This window comes from Melanerpes formicivorus, unplaced genomic scaffold, assembly GCF_026170545.1.
Source record: "Melanerpes formicivorus ecotype bairdi unplaced genomic scaffold, bMelFor1.0.p_v2 SCAF_54, whole genome shotgun sequence".
Lineage (NCBI taxonomy): Eukaryota > Metazoa > Chordata > Aves > Piciformes > Picidae > Melanerpes > Melanerpes formicivorus.
Window position 1 is genome coordinate 620,126 of NW_027142406.1, and position 17,901 is coordinate 638,026.

The following is a 17,901-nucleotide window of genomic DNA, read 5'->3' on the forward strand; positions in this document are numbered from 1 at the left end:
TTTGAGTCCTTATAATATGAAAACTCAATAATTAGTGAAGCGAAACTCTTAACTCCCAATACTATCTATTAAAATGGCCTTGACACATAGCAGGCAATAATAAAGACCAAAGAAAATGAAATCTAGATGATCTCTGCAATGACTTTTTTAAAGACAATAAAAAGTTATATACATTTGAAGATAAAAGCAGGTTTTTATCAGAAAGCAATGATCAAGCCAGATGAACTGCTCTCAAATAGCAAGCTTAGCATTTAAAGTTGAAACTCATGTAAGAATCTGTCCTAATATATACTCAGATTCTACAAGCCTATAAAAAAGCAGCAACTAGCATGGGAAGAGCAGGTGTCACAAAGCCTCAGTGACAACTTTAGGCAGCTACTTGCTTCCCAACTTACCATCTTCCTTTTCCTTTCTGCAATCTGCTCCTCTGATTCCATTTCTACTTCATTGCTAATGGGAGTTTTTTCTTCTATATCATCAATAAAATCTGGCTCCTGAAAGATGGAAATGACTGCTTTACAGAAGCTCTACTACACTTGAAAACTAGGGAAAACTAAAAACTACACAGAACTAAGAATCCTCAAAAGTAACCAAGCCAATAAATTGAGACAAAAATGATAAAAAACCCACAAACCACAAAACACTAATATCCACTTGTATCTTTTCATAAGCCTGTAAATATAATCACCTGGCTAGACCTTTTCCATTCTGAACTTAGACATATCCATAGCTTTTTTTAATTTAGCATATTTATACTGAAATTTTGGGGTGCCATCCCCACACCCCCATCCCACCAATTTGGAAAAACAAAAATAATAATAAAAGGCAATAATTTTAGTGAACTAGAATGATTGTCCAAGGAGTTGTTAATAAATCATCACAAAGACGTTCTTCTCAGCTCATGTGTATTGTATTGAGGTCACACTTTTCCACTTAGACTCTCTAACCGTGTCCTATCACAAGGAAACACAAGTGTTACCAAATTGAAATAGTCTTCTGCTTTGAAAAAAATCAAAATAAAAAAATACAGCCATGAATAAAAGACTTTGAGAAGAGCTAAGTGATCACGTGTCCTGTATACAATTTCACGTTTACATAAAGGACTAGAGAAAAGATCTTTTAACAGTTGTCTTAAAAGTACATTTACGTTTTCCCATACACTTTTTTTACCTCAGTGCTATGTATTTTACCCAAGGAAAAAAAAAATTAGAGTTGACTGGATTCTGCATTCACGTAGCACATTTTAACAGCTTTATTCCTTCTCAGGATTCCTTCTGGTTTAAACTCAGATCTGAAAAACTATCAGTTCTCCTGTGACTGTTCCATATAAGCACTGTATGCTGAAATAAAAGCTCAGGAGAAGGTTCCAAATACCAGTTATCACTTGCTAAAACCAAAAAACTAACAAAAACCCAAACAAGCCAAAACACAAAAAACACTTAAGATGAGAAAGTTTAAATGTTGCCTCTCTAGAGATCGTAACAGTAACATGCCATGCCTTCTGGACTTCCAAGCATTTTAAAGCTACTGAGCTAGTAAAACTCCAGAGGAATTTGATCGTCCTGTGAAAACTGTGTGTCAGTATGCTCATTTTCACCTTATTTCCTTCACTAACTGATGTTAAAAGAACTACGAAATGGTGCTCTCCCTTTTCTGTGCCCCTAAATCATCATCAAAACCGATCACATAAGAAAAACTAAAAATCACTACTATCACCCCCCCTAAAGGAAAGAAAAGGTATTTAAGGCAACAATCTGCTCACATTAAATGTTTAACAGTTGCTCTGAGGAACAGTTAATTATTAATCTCAATTTCTCCCACTAATTCTTTCAAACTGACATTAAAGGACAGACTACTTTAATATTGACTACCACCAGGCAACTTTACCATAATGTCCCCTATTATCCCGCATTTAGTGTCAAAACACCTTCCTCTTTTCCAGCTCCCCAAACCCTTATGTAATAGAGCTGCAGACCTCTATTAAACACAGAACTGCAGCCAACAATTAATATTGTGGGCTGAATTTGTATTTGTTACAGGAGTAGCTTGCTGCTATGTTTAAAACACTATACTCTGGAATAACACAACTAATCAAAAGACACTCCAGGGTGGACTGGGAACTCCTGAAAGCATGGCATGAAGCCTGAATATTAGAGACACAAAGAAATTTGCAGGAAAAATGCATAGTTATAACTGGTATAGGAATCAACACTGTCTTTAAATACAATCAAATATTAAGGAAAAACTGAGAACAGCATAAAAAATTCTAAACAGTTTATTCATCATTATGATTTCTGGTAAGTGTACATACCCCTTTCCACTGACTTGTTAAAATTCCTTTAGTAACTACAAAAGGGGAGTACATGTGTTTAAAAGCTTTTCTTTCTGATTATCTCTGTGTCAATACCTGGTTATTAGAAATGGACAGCCTGAGGGGTGAGAGCTTCCTCTGTTTATTATCTGCAATTTTCATTTTGGTGGTTGCTCCTTCACAGTCCAATGTGACATTCTGATTCTGAGTCTCCTTTTCTCTTGAAATATCTTTCTCTTTCTTTCCCTTTTTCCTTCTGGTTTCATATCCAGTATTGATGTTTTCCGTAGGCTCAGAACGTCTGAGAACTGGACATTCGGGATTTTCTTTGAGGCAAGCACAATCCACTTTGTATTTGCTAAAAGAGTAATTAAACGCAAGAGGGTGTGTTTTGGTGAGGTTGTCCAGTAATGCGGCTTTTCAATACAAAAATCACACACGCGAGCTGATACATATCACGTCAGACATCTGCTACAAAACTCCTAACTCCAAGTACTACCTATAAAAATGGCCTGAACATATTAAAAGCAGCTGACTCAAACTTTCACCAAGATATACAACATTGCTAGTAATTCAAAAGCCTTACCTACTGGTTATCAGAACTTATGGCTGTTTGCTGCATGGAATTCTTTTAAATGAAAAGTTGGAAGACATGTAAAACCTGAGTATATCCTAGGTGGAAATACAACCACCACAACAAAGAGGTTGACAAGAGGCATGGAAGGCAGAGTTCTTGCTTTATGCAAAGACTACAAGTAGAGCACACTTAACAAAATGAGCACACTGCAAAGACCTCTGTATTGCTTTGTACAGTTTGAAATGCCACCTGGACACGAAGGGGCTGTTGCTCAAACACGTTTAACTTACAGAGGCTGTCAGCTGCAGCTACTAAACATGACTGCTACATACTTTTAAATAACAGAATACAGAAAACCTATCAAGAAGGCAATTTCTTTGGTTGTCTTCCCATGAGGAATGTAGAGTATCTACAACACTTAACAGTGCAAGGTATCCTGAGCTAGTCTGAGCTCAAGTTGATTAATACAGGTAGTACTCTAAAAGCAAATACTTCAGGTCCAGAAGTAGTGAAGAAATATCTGCACAGCACTGCACTCACACTGACTTACAGGCAGCCCACAGGAAAGTGTGTTGCCTTGGTGTAGCAAAACGTTAAACAGATGGACTGTTTCTGGATACAACCAAGTGCACATACAGAAATAGGCTCTTCAACGCTTCCGTTTTCCAGTTAATTAAATTTAGTATTAGCCCAGGCGTTTGGGCACAACGTACCTGTACCCTAGAAATTTCCTACTAGCAGAAAGAATTCATTTCTAGGTGTCACTCGAAGACATCAGATTTCAAAGAAGTGTTTGAATAACAGCTCCTATGTATATGAATGGAACTTGACCAATTGTTTCCCTTACCATTTTAAAATGAATGCTTACAGATAATGGCAACAATTTATTAAAGACTTCCCAGTTTGTCAAAGGAGAAGTTATACTCAGGAAATCATGTAACAGGTTACAGAACGTAAGGCAGTAAGCATTCAGTGTATTTGAACTTTCTTAATCACATATGAAACAAATACTATTTATAACTAAGTTCCATAGATGCTGTTCTCCTCAAGTTACACTACATAGGCACTCTAAAATAAGTAGACTACAGAAGACTGAGGGGGGAAAAAATCATCAAATAGTTCTAGATTTTCTTGGCTCTACTCTCCCCACACTATGGAACACATACAGAAAAATTTTCATTGTACATCTTTATTCATATTCATCTAAGTTTCTATCTTTTCCACATCACTTGGAAGTAACTGCAACACTGCTGAAATTAGCAACAGATACAGTGGTAAAGAGGCCCTGTATTATTAAAGCATTCCAGAAAGTAAATGATATAAAAAGAAAGCCAGCCCTTTTGAATTGCCACATAACTTGATAAGCATTAGATATATTTTAGAACAGCACAGTCAAATACTTACCAATTTCCATAATCAAAATCAAATGCTATAGTAATCTCTGCTCCTTTTGGAATGTTGTGGATGGAGTAAATATAAAGATGAATTGTTCCATCTTCAATTACATGCCTCACCTATATTGAAGATAACATGACAGCATTATCAGGTATCAGTCTGTTGGGTTCTTTTAAAGTACTTGAATAGAAATTCAGGGATTGAGTCAGGAAACTCAAAGAAAAGGGGATTTAACTTCATGCCTATGCTCACCTCTGCATTTGGTGTACATGAACGCCTGATGAATCGAGCTTCATTTCCAAATGTCCTTGCATCAACACACATTTCTAGTCCATGGAATTTGGAATAAAACAAAACAAATGGGTATGGCCTGAAAAAGATACAAGAAAACCGTTTTATAATTTTTGAAGTTTCTAAATATCATTCATTCTTCACATCAGTTACCTTTCTAACATGATGGCAAGATCACCACATTTGTGCTGATGACACAAAATTGGGAAGGGTGTTTGACACATCAGAAGGCTGTGCTGCCAGACAGGCTGGAGAGTTGGGCAAATAGTAACCTTATGAAATTCAACATGGGTTAAGTGTAGGGCACCGCACGTGAGAAGGAATAACCCCATGCACCAGCATAGGTTAGGGACTGGACTGCTGGAAAGCAGCTCCTTGGAAAAGGACCTGGGAAACCTGGTGGACAACGGGATGACCATGAGCCAGCCTTGTAGTCAAGAAGGTCAATGGCATCCTTGGGGTGCATCAAGAAGAGTTTGGCAAGCAGGTTAAAGAAGGTTATCCTTCCCCTCTACTATGCCCTTGTAAGGCCTCATATGGAGTACTGTGTCCAGTTCTGGGCTCCCCAGTTCAAGAACAGGGAACTACTTGAAAACATACAGCAAAGGACTACAAAAATGATTAGCAGACTAGAACCTCTCTGAGGAAAGGCTGAGGGACTTGGGGCTTTTTAGCCTACAGAACACTGAGGGGAGGATCAATACTTAAAAATACTTGAAGGGTGGGTGTCTCTTCCAACAAACCTCTTGCAATTTCCCAAATAGGTGTGTCTGTGCAGTTAATGGCAGCACTGAAAATGATCCACAAGAAGGAAGCAGTCATGCTCTGCTCAGTAGCTTAACCAGACAACTCTGACAGTAAAATGTCTCGAGGCTGACCCATGTCCAATTCTGGTCTCAGCCTGATGGACTGAAAAATCTCACGGAAGAGAATGTCTTCAACATTATGTTCTGAATTTTTAGGATGAAAACTAACTCCTGAACAGATCTGTAAGGATATCCACAGGAGAATGGGGAAAACCAGATTCCACCTGCACTTATTTTTAATTAGGGTGACAGAACAGTAAAATGCAAGACACTCGTACTTGAGGCAAGAGTTTGGAAAAACAGCATTTAAGCAGTTATTAAAACATCTGGAATAAACAAACCTTTTAAAAAAGTATCCATTAGCTTCAAATTGTTCTCTCAGCATGAACTTTCCTCTGTATTCAATAATAAGTGCATCAGGAGGCAAGTCTTTGGCAGCTTTTAAAATCTTCTTGTTTTTTTGCACATAACTCTATAAAGATGTAAGTTGATTTATTAGGCATAGTTTTCTACCGTTTCTCCGTTACTATTAACAGCAGATAACACTTTCACAAGAACTAAAAAACTCTGTGTGAACTAAAAACCCCTCCTTTTTGTAATTACCTTCAGACTGTCTTGATCAAACGGTCCTGTTCCCCTACCAATGCAATTTTTGAATTTAGATTCAGGGAATGTTTTTGACCTAGTGCTCCACAACATGGCTGAAAACCAGCATGTTCATATTCTCACAACTGAAGTACTATATCCCTTAGCGCACTTAACTGTTATCGCTACTGGGATGAGGTGCTCAACGTTTTCTAAAGGCTTCAATTCCTTCAAACTAAACAAAACATGCAGACATAAAAGGACATTCATGATTCATTCCGTGAAAAACACAACAGGAAAATAACAAGATAACACAACTAAAAGAATCCTGAGAGATGTTCCAAATTTATTTTCATCTTTAGATGGAAGAATGGCTTTTAATTGAAAACCAATACATAGCCTGACAATTAGTGAACTCACACCTCTCGTAACTGTCATCGCCAATCAAAAAGGAAGTAGCCTCTACACAGGCAAAAGGCTCTGTAAGCAGGGATATTCCTCTAAGGAGTGTGTCCCATATGCTATGATAGTCTCTGAGTAAAAGCAGCAAAGATGCTTCCCTTAATCTGCTACAGTAGCTACTCTCTGATATTTCTGCTTCCAAAAATGCTATGGAGTCTGTTGAAGGGCTCTGGCATTAAACTGATAAGCAGCTGATGTTAAGGATTAAAAAGACACAATTCCTCATTAACTAGAAATTACAGGATTTCAAGAGTTAAACAAAACCCAAAACAAAAAAGAAAAAAACCACACCAGCATTCCAATTTCAATCTATGGGTTCTTATATTCCTCATAGAGCAGAAAACCAAAGTTTACTGCTTTATGTCCACCACAAAAGACAGTCTAAGGATAATCCAATGCTCAGGCTCAGACTAACACCTTGGTTATTTTTACAAGAACAGAGGGATACAGGATGAAAAAAAATCCATTTTAAAATCAATTACAAAATCTGAAAAAGATGTTAAATCTCTGATGGTTTGATCAAGTGAGACAAGATGAACAAAATAAATGTTGTGGGGGGGACTTACCCCCACTTTTTTTTGTTGTTGTTGTTAAGGCCATCTAAATGGATCTATTTGCCATGGCAGAAAAGCAGCAAGCAATAAAACAAGAAGGCACAGCTCATTACCTCTACTGGAGGTTTGAAAATCAGATTGCTGGTGCTGACTTCTTTTTTGTCATTTCCACTGCCCAATCTCAAAGCTATTTTTTGTGCTTCCCTCTGGACACCCTCACTGTACTGGTTATTATTTGCTTCTTCATAACGATCCATCCATGCCTTGATTTTGGTTTCCCATCCAAAGTTTGAACTGTCAGTAGGATCAATCTCTGGAGCTGAGCCCTACAAATCAAAGTAATTGACCAGATAATACAAGGTAAGTAAAATATATCACAAGTTTACAATGAGACACAAGACGAAGGCCAAAGGTACACCACTGATTTAAGGTTTGGATTTTCTAAAAAGCCCAATATGAAATTCTGCATTACTTAAAAGTGCTTAATTGAATTCAGTAGCATTACATGTCTTTCAAGGAATTTTATGATTTCATAAATATTGCCCACGTTCAAGAACACAATCCCTCTCCAATAGGAATTCTAGCTTTTAGTGCAATGAGAACCGCATCTGACACTGTTTCCTCCCACAACCACACTGCATCATGAATCTGTAAGTGCAAGAGTCAGAGGGTCAGGTGTCCCTGCCCTATCAATTTCCCTCCTACAACACACAGATTGGATTTTCCCCTTTTAGCCTTAAGAGTTATACTGTGTTATTTTTCTGCTTCACGTCTTAATTAACTTCACTGCACCTACTAAATTAAGGTTGTCAACTCTAATGTTACGGGCTTTCACAGATCCTTTTCCTCCCCTTTTCTGCTCCTTACTAAAGGCTTTTCTTTTCATTTTTAAAGAAAGGGCCATTGTACCTCCAGACCTCACAAGCATCAGCCAGGCTGCAGCCAACCAATGCTCCTTATGGACAGCAGCAGCCAACCAACGCTCCCTTTTCTATCCACCTGAGCAGAGACACTATTAAAGGTTAACGAAACAGCAAGTAGTTCAGGAATTCAATTTACCTGTTTACATTTCTTTTGTACATTTGGAGAACCAAACACATAAACAGCATTTCAAAAAGGTGCAATGCTAAGAAAACCTTGAAAGAACACAATGGAACCTCACAAACACTGTATTCAAAAAGCACAAATCCAAGACTTTCTTCCCCAATTCCATCTTGAATATTCACAAGTCACATCTTACGCACTGAAAGTGTATTGTGTTCCATTTGTTTTTGTATATCCCAAGGATGAATAAACTGTGGGAAATACTCAGTTTTCACAAGTATGCATATTTCTATCTCTCAGAAAATTTTAGCACTGCTGTAGCACTTAAATCTTGCAAAGCAGGCATCCCAACATGATTATTTGAAGTATGCCAGCAGTAGAGAGTAGAATCCCACTCAACAAATATGCAGAAGTATGACAAAGCAGAACTCCTGTTTTGGTTTTCAAATGCAATATAGCCATTTCATTCTTTTTCTGCTTAGAGCTATGAAAAATTGGAGATGCTAAGTTCAAATGAGGTGTGCATTCATCTTTGATCCCTTGCACAGTACCAATGCCTCTTGAAAATTAAGTATTTTCAGAATAAAAATAACACGTGCTATTTCAGTTAACTTTGCAAGACAAAGCTATAGTGCTCATGCCTTCTAAAATCAGTCTGTGAGTATACAGTACATTTGTTATCAATGGTATTTTAGTGCTTAATGTATAGCCCAAATTACGCTCTTGATGCTTCATATTAAAGTAACGAACAATCAAAGTTTAAAATAAAATCCAAACCAACCAACAAACAAAAAAAAAAAATCACATTACCTTTACTCGTGAAGATTTCCTGGACCCTTCCCGAAATGCCTGCAACAAAATTAGGTATTTATATTCCTTGGAAGAACTACAAAAAATCTACTAAGAAGTGAACAGCTTTTCAACGTGGACCATTCTCAGTAAAACATGCAAGATGACGACTAACAAACTATGCTGACATCTCAAGAAGGCAACAAGTTACATCTCACAAAATACATTTCAAAACCAATTCAGCACTCCAAGCAAAGTGCATACTGGATGTCACACCAAGTAGTCCAGGTACCTTTCTCCCATACAATTCTCTAGAACTGCAAAATTCATTACAAAGTAACCAAAAAGTTACTTATGGAACACCCCATACTTTTTAGGTAAACCTGTGAATTGCCTACATCCTTCACTACACTATTTCTGGACAAAGATGAGGGAGAAGCAGGTGGCATGGATGTCCTACAATGCTACCTTCTGAAAACACTTTGTCACTCTTCAAAATCTTGTTCTTTAAATCACCTCACACAATCCTGGGAGATAACAGAACACAAGGTAGTAAATTTCTATTCAGAAACATTCATCCAAAAGGAAAACATTTTACTCTCTATTTCCAAAGAGATGCTGGTAACTTATTCTGATTAAATTTTAAAGGATAAAATTCTCATCCAAGCCAGGGAAACTGAACTGCACAAAAGAACCCACTAGTTTAAGAAACTCTTTGTACTTTACCTTGTCACATACACTGTACTATTTGCAACTGTAGCTACAGTATAATGTCTACCAAAGTAATTCAGTGGCTAACTTTCTGACAATACACTTCCACACAATTTCAACTCAAATGAGAATGAAGTTACATCAGGAGAACTGACAGCACCTATTTCTGAACTTAAAGCAACCACAACTGAATACTTTCAGACAATAACAGTTCTTTGTCATCTGCAGCTATTTCTGCCCCACCTCTAACGGTATCAAGTGGTCCAATAAACATAATTCCTCTTTACAAATTCTGCCTCAACTATAAAATTGCTATTTCATTGCTAGTACATGTACATTTGAATTAAGTGGGGGTAAAAGAGGTAGAGAAGACTGCATTATTCACTGCAGAGTATTACATTTCAAGCTAAAACCAGGTAGCAAAAAAATCTGTAATAACACCCACATTTTTATAACTGGTGTCTCTTGGTACAAGATGTCACACAGCTGTAATTTGTAGCAGTTATTAAAAGAGAAATTGCATTCACTTACTTTTTTACATTTTGCTATGTTCTGTTCTTTCTCTCCACTTTTTTTCCTTTTCTTATCAACTTTTGTAACTCTTGGAGGAGTTAAAGTAATTGTAGTTGGTGTATGTTGAAAAGCAGTATACAGCTCAACAGGAACCTCATCACCACTTTCAGTTGCACTGGTATCCCCATCTTTAAAACAAAGAATATTCCAAGTTATGTACTGTAGAAATAACATTCCCTAATTACTCCAAACCTTCTTTTAAAAATGATAAACAAGTGTATTGGTATTTGCATGAGAGTGCTTGAAGCATAATTCACCAACAGCTGGAAAAACAAGGAAAGGAATGACCGACCAATAAAAAGCTAGAAATTAACCAATATTTGTAATCCCAGGTAAGAAAAAAAATATGACATTAATTCCATTTTTTGAAAAGAATTATATGATGATATTCCATTATAAGGAAGATTAGAATCAAAACAAAAAAATGGTTATAAAAAAATAATTAAAATCTGTTAACTCATTCATTTATAGATAGCTTTTTCTATTAATATGGTTTTAGGATACTTTCAGATTACTGTACTGCAGAGGGGATTAAAATTAGTGACTGCCCAGCATTTCCTGTGAAGCGCTCCTAATCAGGCATGTGTAAATTGCAATCAACTATTTCAGCTGCAATTTGCAGCATCTATGCCTTTTTCAGGGTAAATATGTTAATTTAGCCAAAAGCCTCCTCTCCTCAAAATCCCCTACCAGTAGGATTCTGCTACTCAGGGGGAAAAAAAAAAAAAAAACAAAAAAAAAAAAACTATTTAACTCGTTAAGTCATACAAAAACTAACAGATGTATTTTTCAGTTGTGCTGTGCACCTGCAGATCTTAAAGCCACAGCCTGTAATTCAGCATACATCAGCATTTATGTCAGACAAATACATTTCCTGACCTGAAAGAGGATTATCCTAGTTCTGTCAGGATCAAAGGCTGTGAAGTACAGGAAGGACTGGAAGAGAGATGGTGCGTACAGATAGCAGACTGCTGTTTTCATGTGCTCAGTACAGATTCCTTGGAGCCGAGCAGCTTTTCTAAATATTCTCTCTTCAGTAAATACACTTCTCACTAAGCAGGACTTTTTCTAAAACTGCATAGAATGTGGCTTTACAATATGAGAGCAGAACAAATATTCCTGAGCATAGAAGGATGTTGCCCTAATCAGCGTACTCAAGAGTCCTAATTCTTGAAACCTTCTTAACTAAATAAAGAACTCCAGCTACCGGTTACTCTGGATTTTTCTTGCTCATAACATTCCTTCGCAGGATATTTCTGCGCATAGTAAGCAACCCAATTCTATCACCTTGGTTTTCTGCCAAACAATTTATTAGGCACATAATTATACTTTATAGATTAGGAAACGATGTTTTCTACATTTGTTTAAATTTCTGCTGAGACAATTTTCTGAACTAGCATTTAAAAAAACCCCACAACATAGAAAGAAATAGTACCTAATTGAAGAATAAACAGAATAACCAACAACTGAGAAACGAAAACCCAAAGCTTTTTTGAAGTTGCTGATGTTTGCAGTTCGTAAGCTAGTGCCTACAGAATCATTATGTCACAGCCAAACGTCTCTCCCACCCCCAAGCCTCACAAAGCACTGTCTTCCTTAGGGAAGCAACATTTCAATATTGTCGTCTACATTGTGCCCTTACTGTAAAGAATAATGACCTCAACCAAACATGTAATTACAGAGAGTTGTTTTGAGACATTCCCTCCTAACCTGCATAGCCAGCTTTCACTTTGAAGAGCCTTAGTAAAGCACAATAAAGGAAGATTTTGCATCTGTTAAGGCAAAATACACACTTTCCAAATTTCACACTAAGTTATGGGCCCAGACTCATTTCCCCATAAGTATCATAAGTGCTTTCATCAGCACCAATTTCAAGAACAGATAGCTTGAAGAAACATCACTGAATGAGTTACATGCCTAGATACTGTATCTTTAAAATAAACAGAACAAAACTAAAACCAGAAATCGACAGAAAATTCCCAAGTGTTTTACTCTGTTTTGATACACAAGATTTACCACTTAGTATTTCTTTTCCTATTGAATACACAGACCAGATTTACACCATCACTAGGATTAAGGAGAAATGAACAACTTGAAAGATGAAATTTCTTCAGCTCCTGCTAAGATTTTCACTCTCTCTTCCCTCTATAGTGAATGATCATAGTGTGGCTTCAAAGTTTAAGATATTACCTAAATACCTCAGACCATCAATTTTCCCTATCTTGTATGTAATCTGAAGTTTATTCTCACAGTATCATACCACTTAGTGAACTCATTAACTCCAAATGAATTATAAATGTACTTCAACCAGCAAAGAGTAATCTTAAATTCTAAATAAAATTAAAATTATATTATCTAGCAGGTCAACCAAAACATTACAAAGTAAGTTGGGTTTTGTTAAAATGAAAACAAAACAAAGATTGTAGTGTTCCAGATAAATGATTAATGCCTTCAAGGGACTTAAGGCACTTTAGCACTGGACAGCAGGAAGTGTCAATGGCAACATGAAGCACTATTACTCCTTCTGGGCTACATAACACATTTCAGAATTTTCTGAAGACATATAAAGAAGGCATCAGGACCTTATCTATACAGTATCTTTTTTAAAGAAATCCTGTCACATACACACACATACCCCAGTAATTCAGAGACATGGTTTGACAGCAAAATGTGAAGTTTAGGAGGCTGACTTCCTCCCAAATTATGACTTTCATAATAGAGCTTGAAAGTATCACCTGTCAACCAAGAAACCCACAACACATTTTGGTAATGGCTGGAGAGAACTCCTGACAAGTTTGGCTGGCTGAGTTTTGGAATCCTACAAACTGTAGGACAGCTGATTTCATAAAATATGGAGAATAAAATAGGAAATTGCAGTACAAGCCTCATCTAGTTATCAAATGCCAAAAAAAGCCTCAAAACATCGTGTAACTACATTACCTGAACTTAGTAATTATTGTCAATCACCCAAAAAACATATAAAGACACATATCCAAATCTATGGCAAACAAATCAGAGTTATGATTCTCTCTTAAAACTATGCTAGAATGTTTAAAATCTCAATTATGTCACTCTTAAAGCCAGGAATGTCTCCTGCAATGGAACAGTTTTGAGATTACTTTGAGGATTTAAATAGTCTATAAAAAATTAGAGCCATGTACATTTTCAGCTCTTCAAAAAGAAAGCAGGCTGAGTAACTGTAACGGTTTAAATCAAGACAAACGGGTTATTGAGAAGTGAGGGGAAAAAACAACACACAAACAACTCTGGGTAGAGACAAAAAAGAATGAGGCAAGAGTTTACTGAGCAAATCAGATCATTGTAATACAAATGCACAACTACCTTAGCCTTTTTTCCAGCAAAGGGCATAGCAGAAAGCAGCAGCAAGTAGAAGCCCAAGCCAGAGCTGCTCCCCCATCCCTCTGCCATCCCAGCAGAAGAGATGGGTGGCCAACACCCAGTGCCTGGATCCCAGAAGCAGCAATCAGAACAGGAAGCCTGCCATGTTACAATTCCAACTTCAAGCTCCACCATACTTTGCTCCAGCCAGCACTTCTGTTTTAAAGCTGGCACAAGGCAGCAGCAGACCTAAAACTTCACCTATGACAGGTGGTAACAGTCTCTCTTATTGCAGCAGAAGAAACCTGAACCCTTCCCATCTTATCTTCAGTAGCTTAATCAAAATAATCTAGTTATAAATGTTACATTATTATGAAGCTCTACCAATGGTCATATAGGCTGAATTAGTCCACAATACTAAGAAAAAAAAAGTCAGCGGTGACATCCTTCAATAGAACTCATGGAACTGCAGCAATATTGATATAATGTTATTCTTGTATGCTATCAAAATTACAGGAACTGTGCACACACTCTTACCTCTATTATACAGCTTATAAATACTTAATAATTATAACCCTTACTAAGAAAAAATCTTTAAGCTATACTCACCTGACATATTTTCTCTTTTCCTTCTTTGCAACAGCACTGCCCTTTCTTTATCCAAACTCCTGAAATTAAAAATGATTTTTTATTCCATTTGTCACACTTATGCATCAAAGCCTTTAAGTAGTAAAACAGGTCTTTTTATAGTTACCATTTTCCACTATCACAGAACAAATGATAAACTAGCTGATTATTTAGATACTGAAAAAACATCAGCTGTACACTATTACATTACATTTTAATGTAAAGAACACACAAATATCCAAACCACTTAAAAATGTAACTGAATTTCATATGTTAGTTCACGGATTACAGATAAGCAGGCATTAAACCACCTTCATGAAGATTCTTCAACTGTCACAACACAATATAAACCCAATACTCTGTAACAACAAGATCCAAACCAACTACTTTTCAGACATAACAGAATCAAATATTGTCAACACAAGGCTTTTATTCTGTGTTTAATTAACAATCTACAACCTAAACAGGTAGCATTGTATACTCTACATGGAGCATATACAGGACAACTATTATGACAAGTCAGGTATAATCTATCTACCAAAGTCAGAATGAAATGCCCTCCTTGTAATGTCACAGGACTTCAGGTTTGAAGAGGAGCATACAAATACTCATTCCAGAGCTAGAAATCCTCAAAGTGAGCACTGCAGCATATTGGAATATGGCCATAAAGCAGAAGACACTAAGAAGTACTGGTGGAAGCTGACCTGAAAACACTGCTTGTTAAGGGTTCTCAATGTTCAACAGCCATGAAATAGACTGTCTGTGCATCAGTCAGCCTGAGATCCAGAAATTATTCTTATTTCCTTAAGTGTTTTCTGCAGTTTATCCTCTGCTTAGTGAGGTGAAATAATACTGCTGCTAGCAAGGGGACAGACTGGAAAGATTATCTGCAGTAGATGTAGCTCCTGTAACTACAATTTTCAGTATTATGCTACATGGTCTGTTTTACCTGCTGGTTGTTCCAGTACCTCCTCTTTTAATATTCTCTAACCAATCTATGCATTTAAGTGTTTGAACCAAACTACTCACCTTGGTTGACAACGTTCACACAGATATATGTCAGGAATATGCTGCCTGTCAATCCCCATGCAGTCAATGTGCTGCCAGACACTTAAAACAAAAACAAAAATGCATCTTTTTAGGTTAGGTACTTTTTTTTTTTAAACTCGCATGCGTAATACACACACACAGAGCCATTGTTTTTAAATCATGATCTTTACTCAGATTAAATACTGCCTAAAGCTATATCTCAATCACTGTCTTCACCACCACTCTGCTAGCTGATTTTCTATTCCACTGATCACTGTAATTCCAATCTTGTGGCTGTCTCACGGTGTCTCTCTGCTTCTTTCCCTCTTGGAAACTTTTCTCTAATGCTGGAAATAAAAAATGGTAAATCATCACAATACAGAACAAGACTGACAAATACCCTGAGCAATAAGAGTTACGTTTTACACGGTAGTGGGCACTTTAAACAAAAGGATTGTTTCCTTTAATAAATATACAAAAATTATATCAAAATATCTATGAAAATGTATGGTTGTTTTTTTAACTGACATATTTTAACAGAATACATATTTTAAAAGATATGTTTTTATACACACTCCTCACATGACTCTTAGCACTGCTGGGAAGCACAGGAAGAGCCTCAACTGCTGCCTGCAGGCAGGGGAAGAGAGGCTGCTTATTAGACTGAAGGCTAACCTAGGACAACAGTTTTTCTAGAAGAAATGGGGACATAAAAATCACTATTATCTTCCTAGTTGTGAATTTGTCATAACTCTTTCCAGTTCCTCATAGAGAAGCTCTTCCTCAAAAGCAGCAAACTCTACCTAGCTGGTGGCTAGCTCCACTGCTGAAAGAACATCTAATTTATCAAAATAAGGGAAAATATTATCAGAATCAAGGACCATCAAAAATTACTAACAAGCTTGTTATGTTAGCAGACAAAAGATTGGAGCTCAAATGAATGTTTTTGTTAGCCATAACCACCATTTCAGAAATATCCTGAATGTAAAAATAGAAAGATAACACTGAGTAAATACAGAAACATGAGATTCATCATCTCCTTTTAAGTATGTAAACTCTAAAAATTTCTAAGCTCATTTTTCCACATGCAAGTATTTAATAGCACCTTATTTTACTATGAGTAAGTAGGTGCTTAACCATAAATACAAAAGTTTACACATTTAAATTCAGCTTCTCCCATCAGAATCCAAGGTAGTCTTTTCAGTTATTAGAATTCTTAAAAATACGTACTTTAACAATTAAGAGTTATCAGAAAGATCATGCACAGAGAAACCAGTATTTGAAAAGTTTCTTTCTTTCAGATTCTCTTGCATCCTTCAAGATACTTGATTTACATATAATTTACCAAGATGCTTTAATTACTCAGTACATGCAGATTAGGAACCAATCCCTAGGTCTTTAATTAACCACACTAACAAATTGCTTTGATAAGCTACCAAATAGATACCCTTTTCAGAGGGGAAAAAGAAACACCCACAGGTAAAGGCATGAACAAATAAATATGAGTAGTCAAGACAGACTAGAATAAAGAATAAAATATGCACTGCCCTTCACCCAATTACCTTGCCTATTAGAAAGTCACACAACCTTCAAACACTGTTTTATTTGAAAGAAATTTCATATGACTCAATGTAATTAAACCAGCACTTAGTTATGCTTACTTTCAGCGTTGCTTGAAGTTTTAAGTAATTTTTACCCTTTAAATGAATTTCCTATTTATTACCTGCATTTGTCACAACAGATCATATATCCATCATCATGTGTAAAGCCACAAATGCATCTGGTAATATCAGTTCCATAGCTTCCATCCTCTGAAGTACTGATGGTAGTAGCACTAGAGGTTTCATCAAAGTTGGGAGTGGTAAATATGCCTACTTCATTCTTGCTTATAAGCACGGATGGAGGAGAAGCTGGAGGCGTTGGAGGAGGCCGAGCACCATAGTTATGGTCCTAGATTTTTGCAGAAAGGTAAGTTACAACTCAAATTCATATACTGATGGTTATTTAAGCCAGAGTGTAAGAATTCACTTTGTAAAGAACTTCGTAAACAACTTCAGGGACTTATTTTTCAATAAGTTTAATATCTCATTTCTGTCATTGCTCATTCTTGTTTTCTACCTTCTCAATTATGTTTTACACGTAAGTACACTACGTTCTGTATTCTGCTTTGAATCAACCCTCTTTAGTCAACTTACTCAAGTCCCAGTAAGATATGAACATGTAAGCAATAATTAGGAGTTGAATTTCCACTTAGGAATGGCAGATCTTACATAATTATTTCATACAGAATACTTAGCATGGAACTTACTGCATAGGGCAAACCAATGTAACTGTGTGAATGCGAGCTGCTGGTATACAACTGGTGCGGATAACTGTTCGATTTTTCAACTACGACAGGGCTAGCTTCTACAGATTCTGGTCTGCAAGGTGAAAGACAGAAAAGTAAGTACCATTAATATGTAACAACTTCTAATTAATTGCCTGCTGATCCTGTTTAAAGGAGCATACAAAAGGGAGGGGGGGACACCAAACACACACCACCAATGGCCCTCTAGCTCTTCAAAAACCCCTAACCAAACAAGGAAATCAACTTTCTTTTTTTATTTAAAATGAAGATTCCAGAGTGGCAGACAACTTATGCCTCTACAGAGCCACAACATTTTTCTCAAAAATAAGTGCATGCTGGATCACATGACATAACCTGAAAATCAGGACAGAAAAGTGTGTTATGCACTTCGTCAGGGAGTCATTAGTCTGTATGCCCAAATCCACAGAAACGTAACAGAAGCTTCAGAAAGGATGTCAGTA

General features: G+C 36.7%; 1 protein-coding gene across 1 annotated transcript in view; it reads right to left on the bottom strand.

Annotated features, from left to right (window-relative positions):
* Nucleotides 1–17,901, bottom strand: part of KMT2E (lysine methyltransferase 2E (inactive)) — a 60,366-nt gene that overhangs the window by 16,327 nt on the left and 26,138 nt on the right. Inside the window, 12 exon segments of the mRNA XM_068160888.1 lie at nt 396–494; nt 2,408–2,669; nt 4,293–4,402; nt 4,536–4,653; nt 5,722–5,852; nt 7,095–7,307; nt 8,836–8,874; nt 10,057–10,226; nt 14,047–14,105; nt 15,094–15,174; nt 16,817–17,043; nt 17,402–17,513. Of these exon segments, the coding sequence (XP_068016989.1) occupies nt 396–494; nt 2,408–2,669; nt 4,293–4,402; nt 4,536–4,653; nt 5,722–5,852; nt 7,095–7,307; nt 8,836–8,874; nt 10,057–10,226; nt 14,047–14,105; nt 15,094–15,174; nt 16,817–17,043; nt 17,402–17,513 (1,621 nt within the window).